The following is a 27,023-nucleotide window of genomic DNA, read 5'->3' as shown; positions in this document are numbered from 1 at the left end:
GTTTTATTTAATTGATTACATTGAAGGCATAATATTAGGCTGCACATAATGCTCAGTCTAAACATGCCCAGTCTGTCCATTTAGTTAATTTTTATGCATGGTGCTAACTATTGAGAGTGACATGTTCCCCACAATATTTGGGCTATATTAGTTGACCTATATTATTTTTGATGGTTTAATTATCAATAATGTATTATATTTGGTCCTCTCAATCCTTAGGCAAATGTGACATTCTTGCATAATGATTGTATTGAATAATTTAATCAACTTTAACCTTTTCCCCCCCCTAAATAATTGCTTATGGGGTCATCGAAATAAAATAAAAATTATCCAAATATGCCTGAGATCCCTTGATGCTTAAATGCTACAATCTATGAATCCCACTTGATTATAGGGTGCATTCACCTGTATGTTGCAGTGTCATAAATTAAGGAATTTTATTAATATTCATTTAGTCATATTTAATGTATTATTTATGGGCAGTAGCCTATTTAGGCTATTCATAGCATCGTGTCAATTTTTGTCTAGTAGCCTACTTCAACATATAAAGTAATACTCATAGGTCTAGAAAAATGTTAAAATAAAATTTTACAGATAAAAAGAAAACAAAAGAAGAAGAATATACTTCTGGAACATTTGTGCCCAAATAGTTTAGATAGTTTCACACATTTGTCAATTTCCAATGCAATCCTGCCATGAGCCCTGGTTAATATCTGACCCTGATGTGTAGTAGTGAGTGAGTCTAGTCGGGAATGCAGCTCTACTCGGATCATAGCGAGTGACGCATTGCGGGTACAAATGGGCCAATCAGAAGCCGCCTCTCCTAGCCATAACGTACAGTACTGCGATTGACGCATCACACTTTAGCAGAATGTATGACTCCGCCGGTTAGCTAGTTCCACTCAAAACAAGCCCCCCCTCACTGTATAGCATACATCTTCGCGATTTAAAGACGTCGATATCGTATAAAATTCACGGTACTCTGTACTGCACGCTCACGCATCACAATTGTGAAATTTTTGACGATCGTTTCTGATAGGGAAGGAAGTGTGTTGGCGGATGGAGAGAAAGCAGGGGGAGGGGTTTATAAGCGACCATTAAAGGCGCGTCAAGCCCTGTAAGATTGCATCCTGTTTGTTTGCCAGCTGCGGACTGTTGTTCTGTGTGGAAATACATCTGTTAAAACAGCGCGATGGTGAGTAAAAACTGTTGTGTGTTAACGTCACTGTTTATTTGGTACAAAATGTAGTCATTATAGACAGTATACTTAAAATAATGAGCATAACAGACAGCATAACGTACAGTTCGTTGGTATTGAGTAAGTTATATGAATATGTTCTCATTGAATGTATGGGGAGTCATTCGTTTTAATGACAGGTAGTCTTCTGCTTGGGTTTTATATAAGTGTATTCGTTTAATTTCACAGGGGGATATCAGTTGAATATTAAATGTTTGCTGTAACATGAAATCATTTAAAGCAACAGCTTGGAAAAGCTTCATTGATAGCTAATACAGTTTAAACGGGGTACGTCACCTGCAAATATGGCGCATTTCTCTTGCACAAGCTTATGTTTAAGTATGTGCTCGTTATCAAACACGTATGGAAAGCATTGGATGTCTGTGGTGCTTTAAATTCAATGATCTATTCATGAATAAAGCAATAAATTACAAAGACATGTAAGCGGTGGAGAGGGACTGCGCCACCTTCTGCAGTTAGCATCAACGGTAAAGTTCACCTCAAAATGAAAATAGTCTTTTATTCATTCCCATGTTGTTACAAACCAATACAACTGGCTGACTTTCTTCTTTGGAACACAAAAGGAGATGTTAGACACTGACAGTCTCAGTCTGAGTTTACTTCCATTTCATCTTTTTTTTTTTACCCCATAAGAAAGGTGAATGGACGCTGAGACTGTCATTATGACCAACATCAAATTTTGAGGGTGAATTGTTCTTTTAAATAGAAGTTAATCAGATCCTTTATGATGCCCAGGTTTTAAACCACCAATACTAAAATTAATGGTTGACCAATATAGGTTAATAATGCTTCATGCATAATTGTTGGTAATGTCTTCTCTTTTTCTCCTTTGCAGGCTGATCAGTTGACAGAAGAACAGATTGCCGGTAAGAAATCCCCTCCTCCGTCCACTGGCACATGGTCAGTGGTGTGGATTCCCGTGGTTTCCCCTCTTCGCCGTCCTCCCTCCTCCCTTCTCTCTGTGGATTTATATCATTTCCTTTTATGGCGAGCCCTGAGACTTGGGACAAATTCCCCAAATTAATGGACAGGTTGTTGTGGTGGGAATCGTGTAAAACTAAGTGGTTGAGTAATTTCCTGGGGCCAGTTATAGTTTTCGATGATCACACCCTTCTCTGTTGGAGAGAGTTAGTAACTGCAGGCACTGAGGAACAAGGGTGTGTCCCCTGCTGGACTAAACATCTCAATGGCTTTGATGTGAAGTTACAGTTTCACTGGCTGCTGGCTCGTTTTGAGTCATTTCTGAGTCTGACCTGATTCTAGTATCATGATGGACGTGTTACTTTGGTGGGACGTGATGTTCTTGATGTCGTTATAATACATTTACAAGGTGTTTTGGATTCTTTGGGTAATTTTAATGGTTTACATAGTCTTTATATTTATTTTTTCCCCCACTTATCTCTTTGTCTCGAATTTAATAGATATGTGCTTGTTTTATGACAACAGAATTTTTATTTTAGGTGAGCTGAGATTCATATTTCTTGTATCGCATGCAAGTTCAGTGTTACTCTGAGTACTTTGGAAGAAATACTTTATACTTTGGTGAAAACCTCACACTTTCAGGATCAACTTTCTTATTTTGCCTAATGCTTCTGATCATGGTTGTGCGATTACAGTAGAGAACCTCAAACAGAAATGCTCTGAAACCATATAGGTCATTGTGGTCTGTCTCCATAGTGACAATGAGGTCATGGTGGTTTATCCATCGAGACATAGTCTCCAAAGAGTGTTTCCCTGGAGATTGTGTGAGGTCACAGCAGTTTCCATACTGCTCCGAAGTCTAGATCCTATATCCGCTCAATGGGGTCACAGCACTGGATCTCCATATGGTTCAGTGGGTCTCCATAGGAACAGAGTGAGGTCACAGTGCTGGATCTCCATAGAAACGGTGCCTCGGAGTTGATAGTTTGCATAGAGACAGAGTAAGGTTTCATTTATGTGAGGACAGGCAATTGTAGTGGCGTTTTTACATAAACAGACGTCACATTTCTCTTTAGAGGGATTGATATCTATGACTTTTTCCATTGTAGTTGTTCAAGCCTGTTCTAGTTTTGGTGTCAAACATGTTCTTCCTGTGTCTGTCTTGCATAATAAACTGGTAATTACAGACTGTTGTAGCAATGAAGACCCCTCCCTTTGCATTGACTCTTTTGTTCATCGAGTATGTACAAACTGCTTTTTAAAGACTGCCTAAATTTGCCGTTATGCTCTTTGGCTGTCTGTGTGTGGTGGTCTCGGACCCTGAATTTTAAAGTAGTTTGCAACCTGTTTTATTTATTATACATGTTGCTTTCCAGTAGTAATCGGCTGGGTTACTTTTCAGAATGAAGCCTGGAGTTTGAAAATGTATTTATTACACCAGCCAAAATGCAGAGTTGCTTCATAGCTATTGCAAAAGTTTTTTTTTTTTTTTGAATAACAGACACCTGACCAGGAACACGCTAAAGTAAATAGGGTCATCTTACATTTCATGTTAACTTTAAATGCTCTATGGTTGAGCTCAAGCTCCTTTTGCATTAATATTTGAAAGAGCTTGTTTTGAAAGTGTATTTGGGCATCCCTTTTTTGGAACTGGCCCCACTGGTTCCTCTGTGTGTCTTTTGTGTTCAGTGTTTATCTTTGGGAGACTCTGTTAATAGAAGATCCTATTCCATTTATCTGTCGCCCTTCACAGAATTCAAAGAGGCTTTCTCACTCTTTGACAAGGACGGCGATGGTACCATCACAACCAAAGAGCTGGGCACTGTCATGCGCTCTCTCGGACAGAACCCAACAGAGGCCGAACTGCAAGACATGATCAACGAAGTGGATGCTGATGGTGAGGATGGCCACATGCATTCTCCACCCATGTGAATGGTTAAAATTTGGGGTTTGTCTGAACTGAATCCTTTTGCTTTCTGCATAGGAAATGGCACGATAGACTTCCCAGAGTTCCTGACTATGATGGCGAGGAAGATGAAGGACACAGACAGCGAGGAGGAGATCAGAGAAGCCTTCCGTGTCTTTGATAAGGTAAAGCTTGTCCAGTTGCAGAATAAGACACAAAGTCACGTGCAGTCACTGACCTGGATATCCTGTGCTTTAGGACGGGAATGGCTACATCAGCGCAGCTGAATTACGTCACGTCATGACAAATCTTGGAGAGAAGTTGACCGACGAGGAGGTTGATGAGATGATCCGAGAAGCAGACATTGATGGAGACGGACAGGTTAACTACGAAGGTGAGTTATGTTATTTTATGACGTCTGTTATGCGGAGTGGGACTTTTGGATCAATAAGATGTCTGTTGGCACAGTCGTAGCTGGATAGGATATGGTGTCAGGGTGCCTCTTTAGTTCATGTAAGAAATCTGGTCACCATTCAGAAACGGACTAACCCGTTCTATGTCTCCACAGAATTTGTACAGATGATGACGGCGAAATGAAGGCCTTGTACAGATCCTCTCTCTTCTATAAATAATTTGCCTTTTTTTCTGTTTAATTTATCTGTAAAATGTTAAGTCCCCTCCCCTTCCTCCTCCCGGCTGTCCAAAGGAACTGCATGTAAACTGCATAGGATCTTCAGTCCTCATGTCCCTTTCTTTTGCTGTCATCGTGTTTTTGGAGTGGCGGTGCGGTTACACGATCAGGTGCTTGTTGCCGCGAAGAGGGGGTTGTGACGTGCAAAAACATACACGTCCACGTCTGTCTGCCCTCCTCATGCGTAGCAAGAGTGGAGACCTGCCAGCTGGTTGTCTTCTGGCAGTGACGTTGGCATGGCAACAATGTAGAGGAGTAACTCTGCATGGACTATGGACAAAGATATATATATATATATATATATATATATATATATATATATATATATATATATATATATATATATATATATATATATATGAAATTTCTCAGCATTGCACTACTGCAAAAAAAAAAGACGGGTGTATCTACAAGATACTCGTACATAAACTCTTTTTGTATCTGCTGTTCTATACTAAGAACTTGTTTGAATCTTACAGTGCTTTTTAATGTTCTAATCACTTATTCACATAATTTCTTTTACTTTTTCTTTCTTTTTCTTCTTTTTTTAAGCCGCTTAATGGCATTGTCATGCCTCAGATAGTCCATTCCAAGTTGTATATTTGTTTTCCAATAAAATTGACTATTTACCCATATTGAAAAGTTTCTTTGTTTGCGATTACATTATTTAGCCCTCTGATTACAAGCTCTTCTGTTAATCATTATGCATCCCAGAGCTGATTTTACAAGTTTGAAACCGTTAACTAGTTTCCTTAACCGGGTTGTTTACACTATTTATTGTAATAGTTAAGATTATTCATTTGTAAATCATTATACAACGCATCTCTGACTCAGCTGGACAAAGTACAATGTGTATTCACAGGATAGGATTGGGGTGAAGCCTCGATGTCAAACAAAAGCTCATTAAAGTAATCTTGAATGACAATTGTTGTAAAAGTCATCCTTTTCCCCATGAGATTGTTCTATTCAGAAATTTGGCTGGGTTTATCAGAGTCTAGTTGGTTTTGATGCATGTGCCAGTATTTCTGCTGTTATAATATAGTTATTACACAGCTATAAAGTATATGCCCATCTCTTCACATGAGGCGTAAATGTTTAGAGGTTTTTTTTTTTTTTTTTTCCCAAGAGCTTATTACAATGACAGCAGTAAACTGAAGCATGGCTTGGTTATTCATGGTATGTCAGTGCTGAAGTGCACTGGTACAGCAGACAGCTCTGACAAACAGTAAACACTGGGTCCTTCAGTTGCTTGTTAGAAGCATGTGTTCCTGGTCACCTAGCAACAGAGCAGAACATTCTGCCCTAAACTCCCAGAGAGAGCTGCCTTCTCTACTTCACAGCTTCTGCTGTGTTATTCATGTGTGACAAACCCTTACAAGCGGATGTGTCATATGCCTCTTATGTACAACAAATTATATGAATAATAAAACTCATTATAGGTCACCAACCTAGACAAATCCGTTTCAAAGATTGGGAGATTTAATGTAGAACTTTAAATTCAAGTTTAACTAATTTAATACTTTAGGAGAAAATAAAACATGTTTACATACAGTATATTTGTGGATAGCAGCCCAGATAACTTGGGCTTGAATAAAATTAAGTATATATTGTCTCACATTGTAATTTTAAATATTTGTTCAGAGAATTTGATGTACAAACGCACTGAGAATTTCGACCCAATATGAAACAAAATCAGTAAAAAACTAAATAATAAGAGAGCAAACAAATAGCAGAAACTTGTGTATCCAGTACTCTCGATTAATAGTTAAATAGTTCTAGTATCTAAGCAACGCTTCTTGTTCAGGTGTCTGTTACAGAAAACAAACAAGAACGACAGAACTATGGCCAAAGGAAGAGAGAAAACATTACCCAAAGGGAAATGTCAAGATGGGGTAAGTTTTCACATTTGTTGTGGAGGAAGGTTGGTGCATAAGAATTGATAGTGCAGGTTCAGTAATATTCTAGTAATCCTGAATACCTCCATTTACTTGTTCAGCTGTGTTTGATTAGGATTGGCTCAATGCGCACCTTTTCTTAACACAACCATTCAACGTTTTTGTTTAATAAGACATATATGTCACAAAAGTTTTTTTAGTTTTACTTTCTAGTCATCAAAGAATCCTGTAAAAATGTATCACAGTTTATGCAGCACAACTGTTTTCAATATTGATAATAATAATGTTTCTGGAGTTGCAAATCAGCATATTAAAGTGATTTCTGAAGGATTACAGTATGTGACACTAAAGGCTGGAGTAATGATAATGACAATTTGGCAGCTGCTGAGAATTCAGCAAATTACATTTTAAAAATTCAGAAAACACATTATAAATTCGAATAATATTTTACAATATTAGTTTTTCACTTTTTTGATCAAACAAATTCAGCCTTTGTGAATATAATAGAATCTCACCAACTGCAAACAGTAGCGCATATAAACCGATCAGGCATAACATTAACAGGTGAAGTGAATATCACTGATTATCTCTTCATCATGGTGCATGTTGGTGGGATATATTAGGCAGCAAGTGAACATTTTGTTGCACAAGTTAAAAAAATTGTGATGGCTAGACGACTGGGTCAGAGCATCTCCAAAACCGCAGCTCTTGTGGGGTTTTCAGTCTGCAGTGGTCTTATTAAAAATGATCCAAGGAAGGAACAGTGGTGAACTGGTGACCAAGGGTCATGGGTGGCCAAGGCTCATTGATGCGCGTGGGGAGGGAAGGCTGGCTTGTGTGATCCAATTAGATGAGCAGACGAGCTACTGTAGATCAAATTGCTCAAGTTAATGCTGGTTCTGAAAGGTCTATGAATTCACAGTGATTGCATTTTGTTGCATATGAGGCTGTGTAGCCGCAGACAAGTCAGGGTGCACATGCTGACCCCCTGTCCACCGCGGAAAGTACCAAAAGTGGCACGTGAGCATCAGAACTGGACCACGGAGCAATGGATGAAGGTGACCTGGTCAGATGAATCACATATCTTTTTTTCACATTTTTAAATTTAAGGCATGCTTAAAGGATCTGCTGCTACCATCTTGGTGCTAGATAACACAGCACACCGTCAGGGGTCTTGTGGAGTCCATGCATCGACGGGTTAGGGCTGTTTTGGCAGCAAAAGGTGGACCACCACAATATTAGGAAGGTGGTCATAAAGTTCATGATCGGTATACAGTATATTTTAGTGATCAGTGCTCTTTTTTCCAGAACCAGAAAGAAGAAATGTTCACTGACAGAAGTGGTTGGTGGAGAAACAATATTAAGGTAGGTGATATTTTACAAAAGATCTAGATGTAGAAGTAACAAGAATACTTGTCCTAAAACAAATTTATTGAATGACAACACAATATGAAGTGTACTTTTGGTGTACAAATGGCCTCTTAAATAATAAGGCCTCTTTTACACCACACATGAACGCAGATTGTATTCATTTTGATGCTCGATTAAGAGTTTACAGCTTTCACACTGCCTGCAAGCAGCACTGTAACCACAGCTGCAAGTGTTTTTGTAATGAAAATATATGCACTTTAAACCTGTTTATCAGTACAATCATGCAATCAGTCCAGATTATTTAAGTAGTTTATTACACTTTGGGCTCTGTGCTATATAGATTATAGTCATTTATATGATTTCACAATGTGTTGTAATAAACAATGACTTCACTCAATAACCATTTTATAAGTTGGCTTTTACTAAAGGACATACTCAGTGTAGTAAGCCAGAAATTATGCAAGTTGTGAAACAGGCGTAAAAGAGGTCTCCTCTTTCTACCACCAGAACTATCCAATTCCTGGCAGTTACCACATCCGAGACTTCATAGAGGAGTCAGGACTCAACCCGGTGCCTAAGACGTACAGCTTCAAAGGCTCCGGGCGAAACACCCTCATGCCGACTGTACGTCGAGCTGGGGATCTGCTATTGCCCGGGGCGTATAACTTTACTGACTCAACCAATGAGGCTCTGCGGCGCCAGGCAACTTACTCTTTTAAAAACAGCCCCAGACCTGACAACCTCACTTTAGGCCTCAGGGATAAGGTCAGTCAATCACAATGAACGGGACATCTCCCCAATAATATAAACCTTCCTCAGGGTGGTTATTGAGGTCTAACATTTTATCTTACATTCCATACAATGAATTCTTTGGTGACTGATACTAAAAGCAAAACCGAAATATTTATCTGATATTAGTGGCTGGAGTAAAGCGTTCACCTTTGAGAATATGAATGAGTATGTCAAAACAATTGGTCGATTTATTAATGTTTGTGTGTATTTAACAGGATATTAACCTCTCACCCGGTCATTATGATGTTATGGAGAAGCCTGTCCCCAAATCACCCTGCAAGTGAGTTGCCATCATGCTCAGCACGCTTTCACACACTGCTAGTCAGAGAACATCACACACTCCAGCTCTGCAATGTTTTTCTATCTCGTTCTCAGTTTCTTCCTTAACTTCAGGCAGTTCACAGGACATCCCTTAGATGCTTTAATGCAGGCCTCATCAAAAAGGATGGTCCAATGACCCGGGGTCAGCGTCAGAGAGTTTGAGACTTTAGCTTGCCTTTCTACTTTTTGCTCAAATACATGTGTTTTATAGACTTTAAATTTGGCTTTCTGTATTGTACTTAACGGAACACTGTTTTTGCAATTTTTTGAAACCTAACCAATGTGAATTTATCAGGTTGGTTGACATCCCAGACAGCAAATAGTGTTGGTGATCCAGGATGACACTGCTGCAGGGATAGATAATGTTTTGTTGAACTTGTGAGAATGAATCTAGTGATGGAAGCTTTAAAATTATAATCACAGTATATCATTGTATTCCATTTAAAGTTTTAAATTTAAAAACACAGCCATTACTTTACAGCTGCATAATAATGATGATATGTCCAGCTATTATAGCAAAATATTGACTACTTTTTTTAGTGAAAAAACAAAACTGATAACACTTTAGTGTGGGAAACATAATTACAATTAATTATGACTTTTGCCTTAACAAACTCCTAATTTACTGCTTGTCAATAGTTAGTAAAGTAACCTTTTTAGCATTTAAGTTTAGATATTGGGTATGATTAAGGGATGTAGAATAATGTTATGCAGAATAAGGCATTAATATGTGCTTTATAAGTACTAATAAACAGCCAATATCCTAGTAATATGCATGGTAATAAGCAACTATTTAATAGCGAGAACCTTAAAATAAAGTGTTACCAAACATTTTAATTGACAGATAGGTTAACATGTATTCAACATCAAGTTTTAAAAAGTGAACTAGTTATGCAGCCATACTAAATTTCTCTGTCAATACCTATAGCTGATTATTCACAATAATACCTGTAGATGCCAATGGTTTGATTTTCTTAAGTAAAAAAAAATCTCTCCCAAATAATATTGCAAACAATATACAGGGAACATTCTCATTTGGTATATTGCTATACTATTAAGAGGTTAAAATGACCAACAGAGCTATGATATTCAACTGGTATTTATTTTCAGATATAATAATGTTAAAATGTTTGTATGCAACTGTATAGTGTACATAAACATTTATCGTGAATGTTCTGAATGGGTGTTACTTATTTTGCCACAATGAAGGTGGCAAGCCTAACAGACATGTTGTTCTGTGTCCGTCAGTGCAGGGTGAGATAGCCTTTTTACGTTTACTAGTTCATTTTAAAATTTGCCAAATTACATTTTTTAAAGCAGACGTATTTCATGTTGACAGTGCACGCCAAACACAAATGACTCAGACTGAGAATAATCGTCTTTTATCCACAAACCAAGATACAAAGGATAATCTTCAAGGGAGTGCCCATGCACAAAACACATTATACATTGTCAGCAGCCAGTGGTGGTGGTGGTGGTATATATATATATATATATATATATATATATATATATATATATATATATATATATATATATATATATATATATATATATATATATATATATATATATAGACACAGTGTATATGCAGATCAAGCAACATTATGACCTAATATTGTGTGTCCCACTTTTGCTGCCAAAACAGCCCTGACCCATCAAAGCATGGACTCCCTGAAGGTGTGATGTGGTATCTGGCACCAAGATGTTAGCAGCAGATCATTTAATTCCTGTAAGTTGTGAGGTGGAGCCTCCATGGATTGGACTTGTTTGTTCAGCACATCCCAGATGTTCGACTGGATTGAGATCTGGCGAATTTTGGAGGCCTAGTCAACACTTTAAAGTCGTTGTTGTGCTCCTCAAACCATTCCTGAACCATTATTGCATTGGCAGGGTGCATTATCCTGCTGAAAGAGGCCACAGCCACCAGGGAATACTGTTTCTATGAAAGGGTTTACATGGTCTGGTTAGGCAGGTGGTACGTGTCAAAGTAATATCCACATGGATGGCAGGACCCAAGTCAGGGATCACTATACTATATTAATTCACTATACCCATAGTGAATTCTGGTGCCATGTGATCCCCATGTAAGTGACACACCCACACCCACACCCGGCCATCCACATGATAAAGAACATGTGATTTATCAGACCAGGCCACCTTCTTCCATTGTTAGCGCTTGTGACTGGTCAGTGGCTGAAGCTCCATACACAACAAACTGCATTGCACTGTGTATTCTGAAACCTAGAACCAGTCGACGGACATCATAATTTGGCCTATGTCAAACTTTTTGGGTTCGGAGCATTTTTTTTTTTTTTTTTTTGTAGTTTGCAAGAAACTTTTGTTGAGGAATGAGGCAGCCAACTTTATTGACTCTGACAGCAGTTGCATCAAAAACCATAATGATTTCATAATGCGTTGTCTTGGACTATTTTTTAAAAAACACAATAGCAAGTGGGCATTGGTTTCCTATGTGATGATGTTAGCCAATCAGGGGCTGTTTACTGACAAACCTTAAAGTAGCCGCCCCACCCATTAGTCATGATTGAGTGAAAGTAAAGATGTTTACACAATTTAATGTGAAAAGAAAATGTAAAGTGTTTAAAGTAAAAATGTGTTTTTCTTAACTTTGGAAATTTACTGAAGAAATCACAAACCAGGGGAGATTTTCCCCAAAAATAAGAGGAAATAAGAGGACAGACTTACATCATAATGGCCAGATCAAAAGAGTTGTTGAGTAAATGTAGAAGTATTCAGCAAAATAGTGTGAAATACAGTATTTCACACCCTTGGGAATTATAGAAGACCACATGGCAACTAGCCATTTCTTTCTAGCACAAATGAAAAACAAAATGCATTATTTTGTAGTGGCCCACTGAAAGTATTAGTAAGAACAAATCTGAAGCACCAGCCTGATTGAACAAATAGAAGAATCCTTATTGTTGAGGTCTGTAGTGTTTCACCTGTGTTTGTTGACTCTTTCCTCTCCTCCAACCTCGTCTGCACCATGTTATTGTCTTGTCTTATGACACTCGTCTCTTATTGCAGACAAATGATGTTCCGATCAGCTGTACAAAGGGTCAGCTTTCTTCCAGTAAGTGTCCGGTTTCATTGTGAATAATATAGTCTAACTTATTATGTGTATACACTCTAAAAAATGCTGGGTTAAAAACAACCCAAGTTGGGTTGAAAATGCACCAACCCAACAATTGGGTTGTTTTAACCCAATGGTTGAGTTGTTTTAACCCAGTGGTTGGGTTAAATGTTGCTTAAGACAACCCAATTGCTGGGTAAGAACAACTCAACCATTGGGTTAAAACAACCCAATTGTTGGGTTGGTCCATTTTCAACCCAACTTGGGTTGTTTTTAACCCAGAATTTTTTATAGTGTATTAAATGCTTAGCCTGTTTTACCCCAGATTGTTTTGTAAAGCATCTCTGTTCCGGTGAGTGAGGTCCACTGCTGCGCATCAATGTTGAGGCTTCAGTGGCTTCAGTGGCAGTGTTGGCTGGTTATTCGAGCTGTGTTGGCAGCTGTCTGGTGTTGACAGAAAAGTGAGGACGCTAAATCATCCTCTGGGTCTCATTAGGGTAAACATTAGGGCTTTGTGTGGTTGTAGAAAGGTGTCGTTTCATGTAAGACAAGCGTTTTTGTCAAAGGTTAAGTAGCAAATAAACCTCAAGCTTATTCTTAAGATGACAGAGCAACAGCAAAACTGTGTTACTCAGAGGTTGATCTTCCATATAGCGTCTATAGGCTGGGATACACACAAGACTTTTACATATCTGAGCAGATTTAAAACACTAGGCATATATTTGCAGACTTAAATTATTATAGAGAAACATTGGGTATCATCCCGACTGAGTCTGGTTTCTCCCGAGGTTTGTTTTTCTCCATCATGCCCTAATGGAGTTTTGGTTCCTTGCCACTGTCGCCTTTGGTTTGGCTTGCTCAGTATGGGATACTAAAATTATGATCTAAGTTATTAGACTAAATATACAAATATAATGTACTCACTAGGTCTTATTTAATTCTATAAACTATAACTGATCTGGCCAACATTGTCGCTATGAAAAATTAAAATAAGCTGATAACATCACTGTTTTCTCCAGGACGACTGTACAGCCAAATTAAATTCTGTTGCAATATTGTCCTGTTTAATACTGTCAAGCTGCTTTGAAACAATCATCATTGTAAAAGTGCTAAATAAATTGATTGATTTATTGATCATATGCTGAATGACTGAGAATACCAGACTTTAAAGTTGTTAAGAACACAACAAAAGACGCTTTTCCACAGATGGGCTAAAAGATTCTAAGAATAGTAAAATCACCCACACACTAAGATAATCGGGCCGATGGTTATTTGACAGTCCAGGTAAGATTATCTTGATGGTTCTAGAGATCATTTTATCAGACTTTCCTGTGGTGTGAGGTGTGTTTAGAGTGATTGAACCTGATCGGAAGAATTTCGCAGGCACCCCGATCTTAAAATCGTAAATATTTAACATGTTGAATATTTACGATCAGAAATCCTTTTGTGTGGGGGGAATCCAGAGGACAAACAAGCACACTCTCTGGAGATCCTCACGAGAAAACAAACAATACCCAATCAGAAAGCTAGAGGATGGAAGAAAGAAACATAAGATGACTTTTTTATTTTGTCCCCAGTGAATTTTCTGTAAAAAGCAGTCCAAACAGTATTATCGGCATCATCAATAGGCCTTCGCATGTCATTTATCTCTAAAGGCTTAACTAGAAGAGATTTCCTGTATTCACAGTCAGGAATCTGGTTGTTTGTGAATGGAATATGGTAGTGTGTAGTCTGTGGTGTCTTGCAGCACTCCACATATAGGAACAAAACTGTTAAATCTATGACTTTTTCATCGTCATGTTTGTGGTCTCTCAGATATTCAAAAACGTATAAGATCTTCTAGTGTGGGCCTGCCTCCAAAGAGCAGTGTTACCAGCCCCACAGTGAAAAATGAAAACATATCCGGATCAGCACAGAATGGAACAGTTAAGCAAAGAGAACAGTTTTGCCCAATGGTTGAAAAGCTACTAAACTCATGCAGAAACGTGCCTTGTTGCTAGGAGACGCATGAGAATTGAAAACAATGTGTTCCAAAATCGGCTCAAAATATCAAACATGTTTGATATCCTCTGACTGGATGAAAATATCTTAAGCTTAATCATCTGGAGTCTGCCCATCATACACCACACATTTTTCAGCTGTATGTCAGTTGTATGTGAAATATGTCAGCTGTGACAGCCTGCAGACTGGCTCTAACTTTTGTTAATTAGCCTTGGCTGCAAATTGGGCCAACAATCTGTACAAAAATCATGCTGTGTATTCCAGGATATTTCAAATATTTGCCTCAGATATTTCTTCTGCGAAATTATTTAAACAACATAAGTGCTGCAGCTGATTCGGCCACAGCTGTGATGATAATCAGACTAATAACTTGTTCAAGTGCGATGTCTTTAATGCAACAGTTAAAAATGAATCAGCCAATATAGGCAGCAACTCAATGCATTTAGGCATGTAGAGATGGTCAAGAAAATCTGATGAATCGGGAAGAAGTATTATAAGTATTAGTTTAAAGGTCCCGTTCTTCGCGATCACATCTTTCAAACTTTAGCTAGTGTGTAATGTTGCTGTTAGAGCATAAATAATACCTGTAAAAATATAAAGCTCAAAGTTCAATGCCAAGCGAGATATTTTATTTAACAGAAGTTCCCTTTCAAAGCCTACAGCGAACGGCCAGGTTTGGACTACAGCAGGAAGTGCAGGGATGTAATGTCGTCACTAGAACCGTTTGTTGACTAACCCTCCGCCAACAAGAACAAGCAAAAAAGGGGGCGTGGGCTTGTTGCTCTCCCACGTGGAGAAGAGCGCGCATTCAGCGCTTGCATCTCCCCGTTATGGTAAGAGGCGGGACCATTCCAGGCAAAGTGCGCTAAGCTGCTGTCCAATCACAACACGGGAAGCGCTGGCCCAATCAGAACTCGTTACGTATCTGAAGGCGGGACATCATAGAACAAGGAAATCACCAGGCCATTTTTAGGACAGAGGAAACAGCTGTACAGATAAGTAAATTGTGTGAAAAAACTGTTTTTTACACGCGAAACATGAACTCATGTTATATTGCACACTGTAAACATAATCAAAGCTTCGAAAACACGCGAAGAACGAGACCTTTAAGTATTACTTATACTATGCTGCTATAACATGCTGGGATGGTCAGCTGAGAAACAAGATCGTAGCACATCTTAATTCTCACAAAGTTGTGTCCTCGCATCCTTCCGAGATTGTTCTTTCAAGGTCGAATTAATTAAATGCATTATGTTGCTGATTAGATATTTGCGTTAATTAACAGTTGAACAAGTGTACCTCATAAAGTGACTGATGCATGTGCATAAAAAGCTGGCTATGTGGCACACTGAGTATGTTTAAGAGTAAACATATGTGGATAACCTCAATTTTCAGTTCTAAAAACTTTAACTTTAAAAGGTAACTTTCAGGCTATGTAAGAAGCCACAGAAACTTATTTTCTGAACACAACCTTCTCCAGAGCAGCTCATGTTTCAGGGTTAGTTTACTTTATCCTCTTAAAATCCAGGACCATTTTTGGGATTTCTGCCTGGATTTGGCCTACCCAAATTGAAAAGCTTCCCTTACACACATACAGTCGTATAAGTTCAAAATGTTGGTGTCATTTTACAGGAAACCCTTTGAAGTTACATAAAACACTGCTAAAAGTGATAAACGTGTTAGTATATGTTGTCTTATATAGCTGTAATACCCCCCCCCCCCCAAAAAAAAAATAAAATAAAAAATAAAATAAAAATAATAATAATAAATAATTAAAATAATTATTAATTCATTTTTGAAAGTGTGTAACGCTCACAAAGCTGTGATCTTAAAGGACAGCTCTGGTGAGAAATGAACCTAGAGGTAATTACTAGATGGTTACAGATTATTCTCTGGGATGCATTTTCATGGAAATCGAATGTAAAGTGTTTTGTCTCTAAAAACAGATTAGCTTATAACGCTAGTCTATGGGGCACAGGGTAGTGAAATTAAATCGCTAGTTAACACCACTAACAAGGCTCAAAATAGCCTCACACTAACACAGTAGCATGATGAGGGTCCCTACATGCAAACCGAAGCATTGCGAACTTTGTAAGTGTACAAACAGTTTAATAAGAAGATACTTTATAAACACAGTGCATTACGTGTTCACAGACAGAAGCCATCTTGGAAAACAGTCTCGACTCGTCGATGCACGAGCGCTCTGTGATGAACTGTGACTTGGAATCTCATATGGTCCGTTGTTTCCGGAAGAAAACACTGAACGCAACAGAGAAAACAAATAAAAAACAAAAACAAAAATGTCCATGTAATTACATTTCACAAACTTAATTCGTATCGACCAGCGTGGAGTTTTATATTACTTTTGTTTGCAGATGAATCTGCTTTTTTTTTTTTAACAATCAGTTGATTGAATGATTGAATGATTCAATGACTCAATCATAAATACACTCGCCCGTTTTGCATCAAGCTATAAAATAAATGTGGATCACATGTAATTTGATGAGAAATGTTTGAGGTTATATTGATATCTCTGCTATCCAGGGCAGTGAGTACAGTGTGATATTTTTTCTCTGAAACTCAAGAAAAGACATTTAAGATTACTGTGGTATTTTTTTTTTGATAAGGAGAAAAGTGTAAGCTATTTTCTCTTTGTGTTCTCCATTCATTCACATGGATGTGTAGGTGGTACTTTGCAGAGATGTTATTGTTGATTTTTCACAGGTTTACCTTAAGGCATTTGAAAATACAGAGAAAGCTTCTTTTTTTATTTTTTTATATTGATATGCTGTTTTTTCTGTGTTGAGTTGTGAGGAGCTTGTGTTGGAGGGTGTTGAATCTGGCTTTTATAGACAGGAGTCACACACATAATGAAATAATAGCTCAGTGCCTCTTCAGACATGTGCAGTATTGCACAGCTATCCACTCTTGTCCAGGGGAATGCAGAGCTGGCTGGGCTTCCCATAGAAGAAGGGCGCAGCGGCCGGATGCCTTTAAAAGCATCGGAAGCTGACCTAATGAGCAAGCAGGCAGAGGGAAGTGAGTTCCCCAGCATTAACACCTCCGGCACGGTTCAACCCGCCACACACACCACTGCACAGGCCAGCTGGATCAAGTGAGGCCGCTGGTGGAATCAAATGGCATGCAATGATAGCAGACAGCTTCTGTAGCACAGGCGCAGAGCAGTGGAAGCTCTTATTCTCAACTGTGACTTTGAAAGCACATAAATAGATCTATATCTATGATTATCCGGTCAAGCTCAGGTCGATTAATAGCTTTTTTTGGAGCTCACTAATTAGATTTTTTGATCTTCTAATCTAAAGGAATAGTTTAGCTTGTGGAACACAAAAGAGCAAGTTTATCAGAATATCAAAGTGGCTTTTAATGACTATATTATATAATGAAAGTGGATTGCAATTTAAATTAATAAGGCCCAAAAAGAGCTCCATGAAAGGTTCATAAAAGTAGTTCACGTGACAATTTTGGGGTGAACTATTCCATCACCTGGTTAATTAAATTCAATTTGAATTTTTCTTTTGTTGACTTGACTTCCATTTATGGATTCAGAAGGAAGGACCAGCTCCTGGACATTATAACCCAAGGCCAAGCACAGGCATTGCAGTCACTTCCTGCTTTAGGTCTACAGTACCACGGCTTTACAGTGTGCACTCGGTGAGCTCCATTTCTATACACGTTCAATAACAAACTCTACATTATGTATTACATTATGTCTTACAACAGCAAAACTAGCCTAAGGGCCATTGAGTTATTACACCAAAATCAGTATATTGTTTATCATAAATAGGATGAATGTGCACATTATTAAGTGAAATGGGCAGCCCAGACTCATTGGGAAACATCCTGTGGTAACATTTCTGCAAAATTACATTAAGTAGTGCATGTTTTGCAACAGTTTCAAAGTGAAATGTCCAGTGACACTAAAAGCATGTTCAGTTTTATCCGAAACAGTGTATCTGGAAATGTTTTATTACATTGTTTTTTTTGTACGTATCACCACAGTACTGAATTGAAATGTCCGGTGAGTGGGGCTAAAATGTTAAGCGTCCACATGAGCATGAAGGTGTGTACAGCAATAATCCCATCACCGTAGTGTGGGCAGTTGTATGCGGTGAATGCGCAAGACCTGCCGGTGTGGACGGCATGCTCCATCACATTTTAAAATAACGTACACCTACACTAAACCTTAAACCTACCCGATGTGTTAACCAAAGCAAATGTGTCATGAAAACGTAATTGCTGAAGCAAACATGACATTTTTGCTTGTTTCTAGAAGTCTTTGAGCTTTTTTGTAACTCGTGTTTCACAGTTTCACACTCTGAACGCATTATAGTCCTTCAAGTCTATCGCAATCTCAAAATTTTGGCCAGATGAAAATACCTAGAATATCAAAATAAACTGCTGGCGGAAGATCCTTCCCCTCTTTAGAACATAAATGCTGTCTTCCAAGCATTGTTTGGGAAGCAGACACACATTAATGTCAGTTTAAATCTAGAAGAAAAAAAAAAACACTTTAACCTCGCTTTTAAATAACACATTTTGAACTTCTATAATTCAAAACATGTACAATTATTGTTAGGCTGCATTAGCAACTAGGTTTGCCAGAACTGGGAACACTTCCCATAACACCTGATATAATGAGGTGTGAGAATGCCATCTACACTAATGTTAGTCTTTCTGTTTATCCCGAGGTTTACTGTAGTCAGCCAGATCCAGGCCATATCCAGATCAGACGGTGGAGCTGCGCCTAGACACGACCACAACACAGCCCTGATATGTCAGCAGAGACTGTGTCAACTAGACTCTCCCCTGTGAAGGCCTCATCGACACAACAAAAGTTTTTTTTTTTTTTTTTTTTTTTTGTAAAGATGAGGTGACATTATCAAAATAATTCCCATCTACACAGATCAGTGGAAAGTGAAACGACTGAAAATGCTGTATTATGCATAATCAGACAAGTAATTGGTGATTTCACTTTGTAAAGAAACACAATGCCTGTGCATACTCATTCAAACGCACATGCCTATAGACTAAACTCATAATACGCATGCATCACCGTTTTTGAAGTTTACACAGATTATAACTGTATGTTTTCAAAGTTTGCGTCCTCAGGCCACCAAAACTCTGTTATCATGTAAATGAACAGCCAGAACGCATTCAAAGTTTTTAAGAGTTCACACTTACAAATAAGTCTGATAGAATAAATGGTATTCTGAGCTCTGCATTCAGCCCGAACCCAGAGTTCTCCCCACGTATCTCTGGTTAGGAAAGTAACCAGGTGAGTGTGAGGAAGACGGGGTGGTGGAGGAATGCTGAAAACCTGTTAAGGAACATTAATGAGTTGACTGGGTATTTATGTGATCTTCCACTTGAGCTGATTGATAGACATGTTCATTTTCTCAATTGCTGACAGCTGGTTGAAATGACATCATGATAGTTCTACCAGAAAGACTCGGGAGAAATATATTGACAATAGTGCATTTATTAACGGCTCTGCAAGCTGATAGTGTACAGAGTCATTTGGCGTAGACCCCGTCCGTAGAGCATAATCCGAGGGTCTCGGATCTGCAATTCCTGCCTGAAGACGAGGGCAGGGGCGCAGCCGCCCCCCCGGCAGGGTATGGACAGGGCCATCCTGGTGGTGGTGGGGAGGATGGGGGTAATTGTCGCTTCAGTATCTGCGAACTCAAACATGTGTAAGTACAGAGTCTTTATAGTATAATGGTGTCATGAAAGCGGCCCCTAAGTTAATAACTAATGATTTTTACAACCGAAATGAATAAATCAAAAACTTACTTAAAACTTAAACTAGAAAATGACTTTTTTTCTAGAGCTGCTGTACAGCCAAAACAATATCTCTTCCATTCATTTCCTTTTATCACCATGAAGCTGCTTTGAAACAATGGGTGGTTCTCAATATCCCTCCTCGTTTCCTCGCTCCTCTGTCCTCCATCCTATGACCTGGAAACCGATGGAGCTCAGCCATCTTGTAGCAGATCTCAATTCTCTAATTGCACCGTGAGGAGGCGAGGATGGAGGAGTGAGGAGGCTTCCTGAGGAATCATGAGCGAGGATACATTGGAGTATCCTTTGCGGAAGTGTTTTATCGACAAAACGTGACGCACACATTAATTCTCCTCCCCCTTCACATCGTGCTATACAGCTTATTCATTATTATTATGTACAAGACAAACGTATGTCAAATAACAATAACTGACAGTTGCAGAATTATATCAAAGCACAAGAAAATGAAAGACACAAATAGAGAAACAAATAAAAAACTAATACTATACAACGAATAAAAAGCAGTTCATAACTGGGAATAATTAGTTGTTAACAATAACTGTTAATATTAAATAAAACATGGACAAATGCGGTATTTTGTGGAGGTTGAAGTTCACAATATAAATCTAATGTTCAATAATCCCGACTAAATCCAGTGGTGCAGTCAACATTAATTGATGACACTTTGAAGTGACGTTAATGGGAACGAGGATATATCATTTCACTTGATTAAATTCCTCCGTCCTCACGTCTTTTCCTCCCATTCTTCCCTCTCATCCTGAAAGGGTGGAGCTAAGGTGAAAGGAAAGGAAGCTAGGGAAGGAAACGAGGATGCAGAAATAAGAATTGAGAAGCAACCAATGTGTATTGTAAAACAGCGCTGTATAAATGAAGATGGCTTGACTTGAGTAGCCCCAGAGTGCAGTCTGGACGATTTCAATGGTGTAGAATAAAGTAAATCTTATTGGTGTATGCTCAGACTTCAAACGATGGTAAAAAGCATTTTGAGGTCATACTATTATATTTTGCAAGAAGCCATGTCAAAATCAGCTGTCAAATCAATTACTAAACGTGCTTTCTGTTTTACTGCCTCTTGTGTTTCTGTTGGAAACTGCAGTGATTAGTTTGGTTTGTATTTTGCAGAAATGTTGCCACTGGTACATGTTTCCACTGAGCCTGTGTAAGAAATAGGCCCAAATGTCACAAACCTTTGTTATTTTGCCTGTTTTTGACAGGGAACTCCCGGACCAGGTGTGCATGAGCCCACATGGCACAAAGGTCAACGGCTCAGCACTGAGGGCAAAGGGGACTGGGCCTATGACCTCCTTTTTCGCAACACACCATGAAGTTTGCCCTCACTTTCGTCTTTGACCTTCCCATATGTATTCCTTCTAGTAATATTTCCAATTTGTTTGAAAGTAAGGTCATGCCAGCTGGAATGTGACTGACTCTGTTGAATTGTGGTTGAAACATTAATGTCAGTTATTGTGTTAACATCAAAGTATGTAAAAAAAAAAAAAAAACACCACCACCAACAACAAAAACATTTAATGCTGATTTTGTGGTAAAGGGTACATAAAATAAGTATACATTTGAAGAAGATCTGTATAAAACAAACAACATTGTGAGATTATGATTGATCTCTGCTATCTATGCTATCTCTGTTATGTCATGAGCTGACTGTGTGGCTGCCCATATAATGCACAAAGCTTTGTGATCACTCTCACACTCACATAACTCATTCAGCCTGAACAAAGAGATCAGTGTCACACAATAAAACTGCTGTTTACAACACTCTCACACAATAGCTCGATTAACGCTATTGTTGAGGTCTTGAATGAATCTGCGGACATTAATGATGTACACGTGGGTTGCATTATTTATGTCTATATCTAATAAATGGATTTTATCTATATAGCTACTGTGTGGTCCAAATGTCTGAGATCATGAGTTAAATAATGCATATTTCCCATTTGTCTAACTTAATACAATACAAATGTTTAAAGGTGCATTCAGTCGTTTGGTGAAGATTTAAAAAGCTGTAGACATTAAGAAATACACTGTAAAGTTTTGTGAAGACTTGTATTTACTCACATGAGATGAGGACTGTACTCATAGTTTTCTATAAAAAGTGTTTAATTATAAATGGTGCGGTCACCTCCCTCAATGTATTTCACCATGTTGATATCACGTGTCCAGCGCTGTTTCACTAAGCTTCAGACAGTATTCTCAAATTCATTGGATGCCGCCATATGGTAGTAAAATAGTATTGTTTGCTGATAAGAAAAGCAAAAAGTCCAAGACAAACAGTCCAATAAAAAAAAATTAAAAAAATAAAATAGGAGTGCCTTAAACAAGATGGAAAGAAATGAAAACAGAGTAGCCAAAGTTGTTGTTTAAATAAGGGAATTAATTATTGTACAAATTGCCCTCTATAATTAACTAATGCACAGATCATTACAGAGATAGATGGCAGCACTGTCTAACACCGGATGACGTATATCTGAGTGAAACGGCTTCTCAAACAAGAAAAAAATTATGTTGGGACTTGATTTTGTCTTTCAGGAATTTATTGGATTGTTGTATCGTTGTTGTTTACCATTGGTCGATCTCATGTGAGTGATGTGTTGTACCGTCCTCACACGAGTAATTACAAGAAGGCCATGGATTTTAAAAAAAAAGAGAAAATTAGGCACGGATAAATTATTTTAATGTGCCCCAATTATGCTTTTTTAAAGGCTCCCATTTTTGTTTTGGAGGTCTCCTACAACAGGTTTACATCCATTAAAGACAACAACAACAAAAAAAAGATAAGTTAAAGTTAATGATATAAATTACACATAACCAAATTTTTCAATGATTCCCAAACGACTCACCGGATAAATCAGTCTCTTTAAAGGTGCCATGAACTGGCTTTTTGAATTTTTTTATACTGTTGTGTGAGGTCAACTAATGATGCTTGTGTGTTTTTTTACATTCGAAAACAGTCTTCTGAACGTTGGGTTTTGATGGGCACGACGCACTGGAGACTTGGAAGTAAACGCCCACGGCTATGATTGTAGAAGATTTGCATATTTAATGAACTTCAGCTCCGCTGTCATATCTATGCCCCTGCCAGTTCACATGAGGGAGAGGTTATTAAGGCGGCAACTGCACTGATTCGCATCATTGCCTCGTAAATTAAACGGCTTTATCAAAAAAACACAATTATTTATTTCTCATCCACCTGCGATTGATTGGAATATTATTTTTGTATTACATGGCCTGCCGGGATCGATCAATATAAGCACCAACACACACACACACACACACACACACACACACACACACACACACACACACACACACACACACACACACACACACACACACACACACACACACACACACACACACACACACACACACACACACACACACACGTGCGCAACCAGATCAAGTTTCGGTAGGTCTGGAAAACACACAGCCCCCGGACTACAATTACTACATGTAAAAAAAGGCGTTTTACTCACATAATTTGTTGCACCATTCCTGTCAGATCCTAGCCTAGAAATCTAGACACACCCTAGTGGCAGCAAATCTAATTTGCCGCGACTGTCATCTAGCAACTCTCAATACACTTCTGAGCTGTAAACGGCAAACTCTTGTCGGGCCAATCACATCGTGTATAGAGTCGGTGGGCGGGGCTTAACATAATGACGGCTGAGTTGCGCGTGTGCATGCTTCTAGTAAACACAGAAACTGGCGAACGGCGGAGGTCTTTCGAATCAGCTTTGACTGCGACTCTGGAAGACTTGGAGTTAAGCTTTTCTCTGAGAAAAGAACAAAGAACGGCACTGAAGTCATTCTTAAGAAGGGAAGATGTGTTCTAAATTTTGCCGACCGTATACGTCGAAAGTTTAATCTGTCAACAAGCTCGGCTTCACCTTCGTTGCTCTGGTTGGTTGTAGCGTTATCCAATTGTGTGCACGGCGTGCAGAGGAAGTTTGAAAGACAACCATTTATCCCGCCCCTCGGGAGAGCCCTGTCTATCGACTTTTTGATTGGTCGATAGGTGGAGGGTGGAGCTTCAGGTCAAAACACAACATGTCTACATCAACATCAGTTGAGGGCTGCAACAACAACTTTTAAATGACAATATCCTGACCGGACTACTGTTGTCAGTGATATAAGTATTTGAAATTAACATGAATTCATAATGTCAATAGTGACATATCAGGGTCATTTTATGATTAATTGAAATACATTTCTTACATACAGTTCCTTTAAATCCCTCCTTTCCATGAGCTACTCTGCTCTGATTGGCCAGATGGCCCAGTCTCTTATGATTGGTCTACCATACAGCTTGTGTTTCAGAAGCTAAACGTCCATTACCATAACTGTGGTATCAGACTTTATACACACACAGCGACTGTACACACTGTAAAGACAGTAGTGAAGACAATGATTTTACCATATGAAGCTGATTGCAAGTCCGATGATGAAACATTGGAAGAACTCAACCTGAACCTCAAGCGCATGAGGACTTGAGCAGGACGTTTCTCAGTGATATGCTGCTCAATTAGATGTACATTATGAGATGTTGCAACTGTAATTCCTCACCATAAGCATTATCAAGTGTATATTTCTAATTTATTGCGGGGCACATGCAAGAACTATATCAATAGAACTATATCAATAGCAGCGCATATGTTAGCCCAGCACTAACACAAATAAATGATGTAACATTTGTTAAACAAATCTTGCTACATTATTTTTACTTAAAGTAGAAGACCAACAGATAATCTGCATTAATAGACACAGTTTTAGGTAATAGTGCTCACAGCTGCTTAGCCGAAGGATTTCAGTGAGTGAGTAATAACGTGAGTTAGCCGGTTGGCCTGAAACTTATACAATATAAAACACAAAGCTACATATTTTGTCAACACGATCACATGATAATGCGTATGAAGAGTGCGAGTGTGCAATGTAAAGGAATGTATACGCCATTTTTGTACAGCTGGTTGAAAATATATACATCAATAATTATTACTTACCGGTTATGATTCTGGGGAGCAAACTGGTCCAAATAAACTGGGTACTGACCCATTTAAGGGCAAGCATTTTGTATTGAAATTTGAGAAGTAGTCAGTAAAATTACGTGTATGAGGGCTGGTCAAGTTGTTTGTGGTGCAGACAACTTACAACATTGGCGGGCATTATGCAAATGTCTTTTCTAATTAGATAGAAACTTCACGCAGTGGGATTTGAATTACAAATGACCTCAGAGTGCAGAGTGACTTTCTTCTGGAAGACAATCACTTTATATATCGTGCACTTTCCACTTTGTAGAATGTTTACATTCACAAACATCTATATTACACACAGCATGGGAAATATAAAAAAACAAAAACAAGGAGACATTAATAAATACTGCAAAATGAAGAAGATATGATTATTAGAAGATAAGAAAAGTATAGTCAATTTTAATTTCATGGTGACTAAAATATATAAAGAGTTGTAATGATTCAGGCCCTTCATAGATAAGACACATTTAAATTATGTTTACTTTACCTAATTAAATTTAGTTGTGTCGAAATGTGTTCAATCAGCCTAATAAATTTAAAACTGAAGTTTACTTAATACATTTGCATTAAAACTACATACAATATTTGTGCTGACATAACTAACTGGACAATGGATGTGTAGTTCCCAGTGTGCTTTGCAAGGGACTGTGCTAGGAGATAAAATGTATGGAATAAAGTGTTATTTTATGTGTTTTTCAGTAAAGGGAAAGCTGTTATTAGTTTATGAAATGCTGTTTCATGCATACTGAGCTTTTTACACTGTTAAAGAGTTGGATTCCCATCCTAAACATAGACAGAATTTCCAAAACTAATGTTGGACGTTTGATGGAGTATTTCTGTGTCAAAAATACAAAAAATACAAGTTTCGGAGAGTTTTTTTCGAGTATGGCTCGACTTGACGTCGATAGAGCGGAAGGTCCTTGTATGGGCCGTTTGGGCTGCACGCCCATAAACACTCGCTCAGCTGCAGATTCAGTCGTCCGTGAACACTTAAGTCGTTATAGTCCGCGCCGCGCTCCACTTTATTCCTACGGGTGACATCAAGCGACTTCAACGCTTCAGCACAGCATTCCGGGAAGGCAGTGCTGCATTTGAACCGATTTGAACGCAGAAATGACGGGAAGCTTCACAACATCGCTTTAGTCGCGTCGCAAAGTGGATCTCCACGGTCACTGCTGTCACAGGACTTCACCAAATCATACCAAAGAAGTGTGTTTTTGACGGAGCGTTCCCAGCGATAAAGGTTTGGTCCTGCTTTGGAAGCAGCCGGTGAGTAAAACTGCTTCAAATGTCTGTGATGTTGGCTATCGTTGCGTGAGTAAACATCAGTAAACGACACGATCGCGTGCTTCATCATTTACATGCGCTAATGGTTACTCCATTGTTGTTCTGTGTATAACGTTACACTAGTCTGACGTGCCAAACCGTTTTGCTTGCTACTGCTAAGGTTTAGTCGCATACAATAGTCCATAAACCGAATCATGTCCTCATAAACTGTGAGTAAAGACACACAAATGTTGACAGGCCACTAAATACAGTACATACCACAGAGACGGACGTCCTGCTGTTGCTGTTCCTCCTGTTCAATTTATTTCAGCCTCCGAATCTGATTCTGGATCATATCTGTATTAGCTGAATCTGATCGATAGCCATGGGTTTCTCCACGCTTGAGGACGTCACTGCTTTGTGCGCACTCGTCATTCTTTAGCTCCGCCCACACGATACGCCTCCAGTAGTTCGTTTTTTTCCCGGAAAGACTCGGTATACAGCCTATATTACCGAGTAATTGTAAAGTGTTACCGGTTTATCTCACCACTTTCAATCCCACCCCTTTGGGCATTTTTATTATGATTGAGGTGTTTACATGGAGTATTTTCATTCGGATTGGACTTTTAAACCAAACTA

At 38.6% G+C, this 27,023-nt stretch overlaps 2 protein-coding genes across 2 annotated transcripts; both read left to right on the top strand.

Annotated features, from left to right (window-relative positions):
• Positions 1 to 1,067: 1,067 nt before the first annotated feature.
• calm2a (calmodulin 2a (phosphorylase kinase, delta)) lies at positions 1,068 to 5,411 on the top strand. Its single transcript, XM_067421408.1, has 6 exons — positions 1,068 to 1,195; positions 2,094 to 2,124; positions 3,933 to 4,076; positions 4,164 to 4,270; positions 4,344 to 4,479; positions 4,654 to 5,411. The coding sequence occupies exons 1-6, from the start codon at positions 1,193 to 1,195 to the stop codon at positions 4,680 to 4,682; spliced, it is 450 nt and encodes a 149-aa protein (XP_067277509.1). The 5' UTR covers positions 1,068 to 1,192; the 3' UTR covers positions 4,683 to 5,411.
• Positions 5,412 to 6,607: 1,196 nt separating this feature from the next.
• Positions 6,608 to 24,605, top strand: stpg4 (sperm-tail PG-rich repeat containing 4). The gene is made up of 7 exons (XM_067421409.1): positions 6,608 to 6,668; positions 7,980 to 8,036; positions 8,550 to 8,807; positions 9,050 to 9,114; positions 12,204 to 12,249; positions 17,818 to 17,922; positions 21,288 to 24,605. Exons 1-7 carry the CDS (start codon positions 6,618 to 6,620, stop codon positions 21,396 to 21,398), a joined length of 693 nt encoding a protein of 230 aa, XP_067277510.1. The 5' UTR covers positions 6,608 to 6,617; the 3' UTR covers positions 21,399 to 24,605.
• The last annotated feature ends 2,418 nt before the right edge of the window (positions 24,606 to 27,023 follow it).

Source organism: Pseudorasbora parva, chromosome 17 (assembly GCF_024679245.1).
Source record: "Pseudorasbora parva isolate DD20220531a chromosome 17, ASM2467924v1, whole genome shotgun sequence".
NCBI classification, from domain to species: Eukaryota; Metazoa; Chordata; class Actinopteri; order Cypriniformes; family Gobionidae; genus Pseudorasbora; species Pseudorasbora parva.
The sequence above is the reverse complement of the archived record's forward strand: the minus strand, read 5'-3'. Positions and strand labels throughout refer to the sequence as shown.

Bases quoted from the DNA above. Each gene is read 5' to 3' on its own strand.
- calm2a (XM_067421408.1), top strand. The intron at 4,077-4,163 runs GTGAGGATGGCC...CTTTCTGCATAG, and splicing joins CAACGAAGTGGATGCTGATG to GAAATGGCACGATAGACTTC. The intron at 4,480-4,653 runs GTGAGTTATGTT...ATGTCTCCACAG, and splicing joins CGGACAGGTTAACTACGAAG to AATTTGTACAGATGATGACG.
- stpg4 (XM_067421409.1), top strand. From the start codon at position 6,618: ATGGCCAAAGGAAGAGAGAAAACATTACCCAAAGGGAAATGTCAAGAT. The intron at 8,808-9,049 runs GTCAGTCAATCA...TGTATTTAACAG, and splicing joins CTTTAGGCCTCAGGGATAAG to GATATTAACCTCTCACCCGG. The intron at 12,250-17,817 runs GTAAGTGTCCGG...TTATGGATTCAG, and splicing joins AAAGGGTCAGCTTTCTTCCA to AAGGAAGGACCAGCTCCTGG.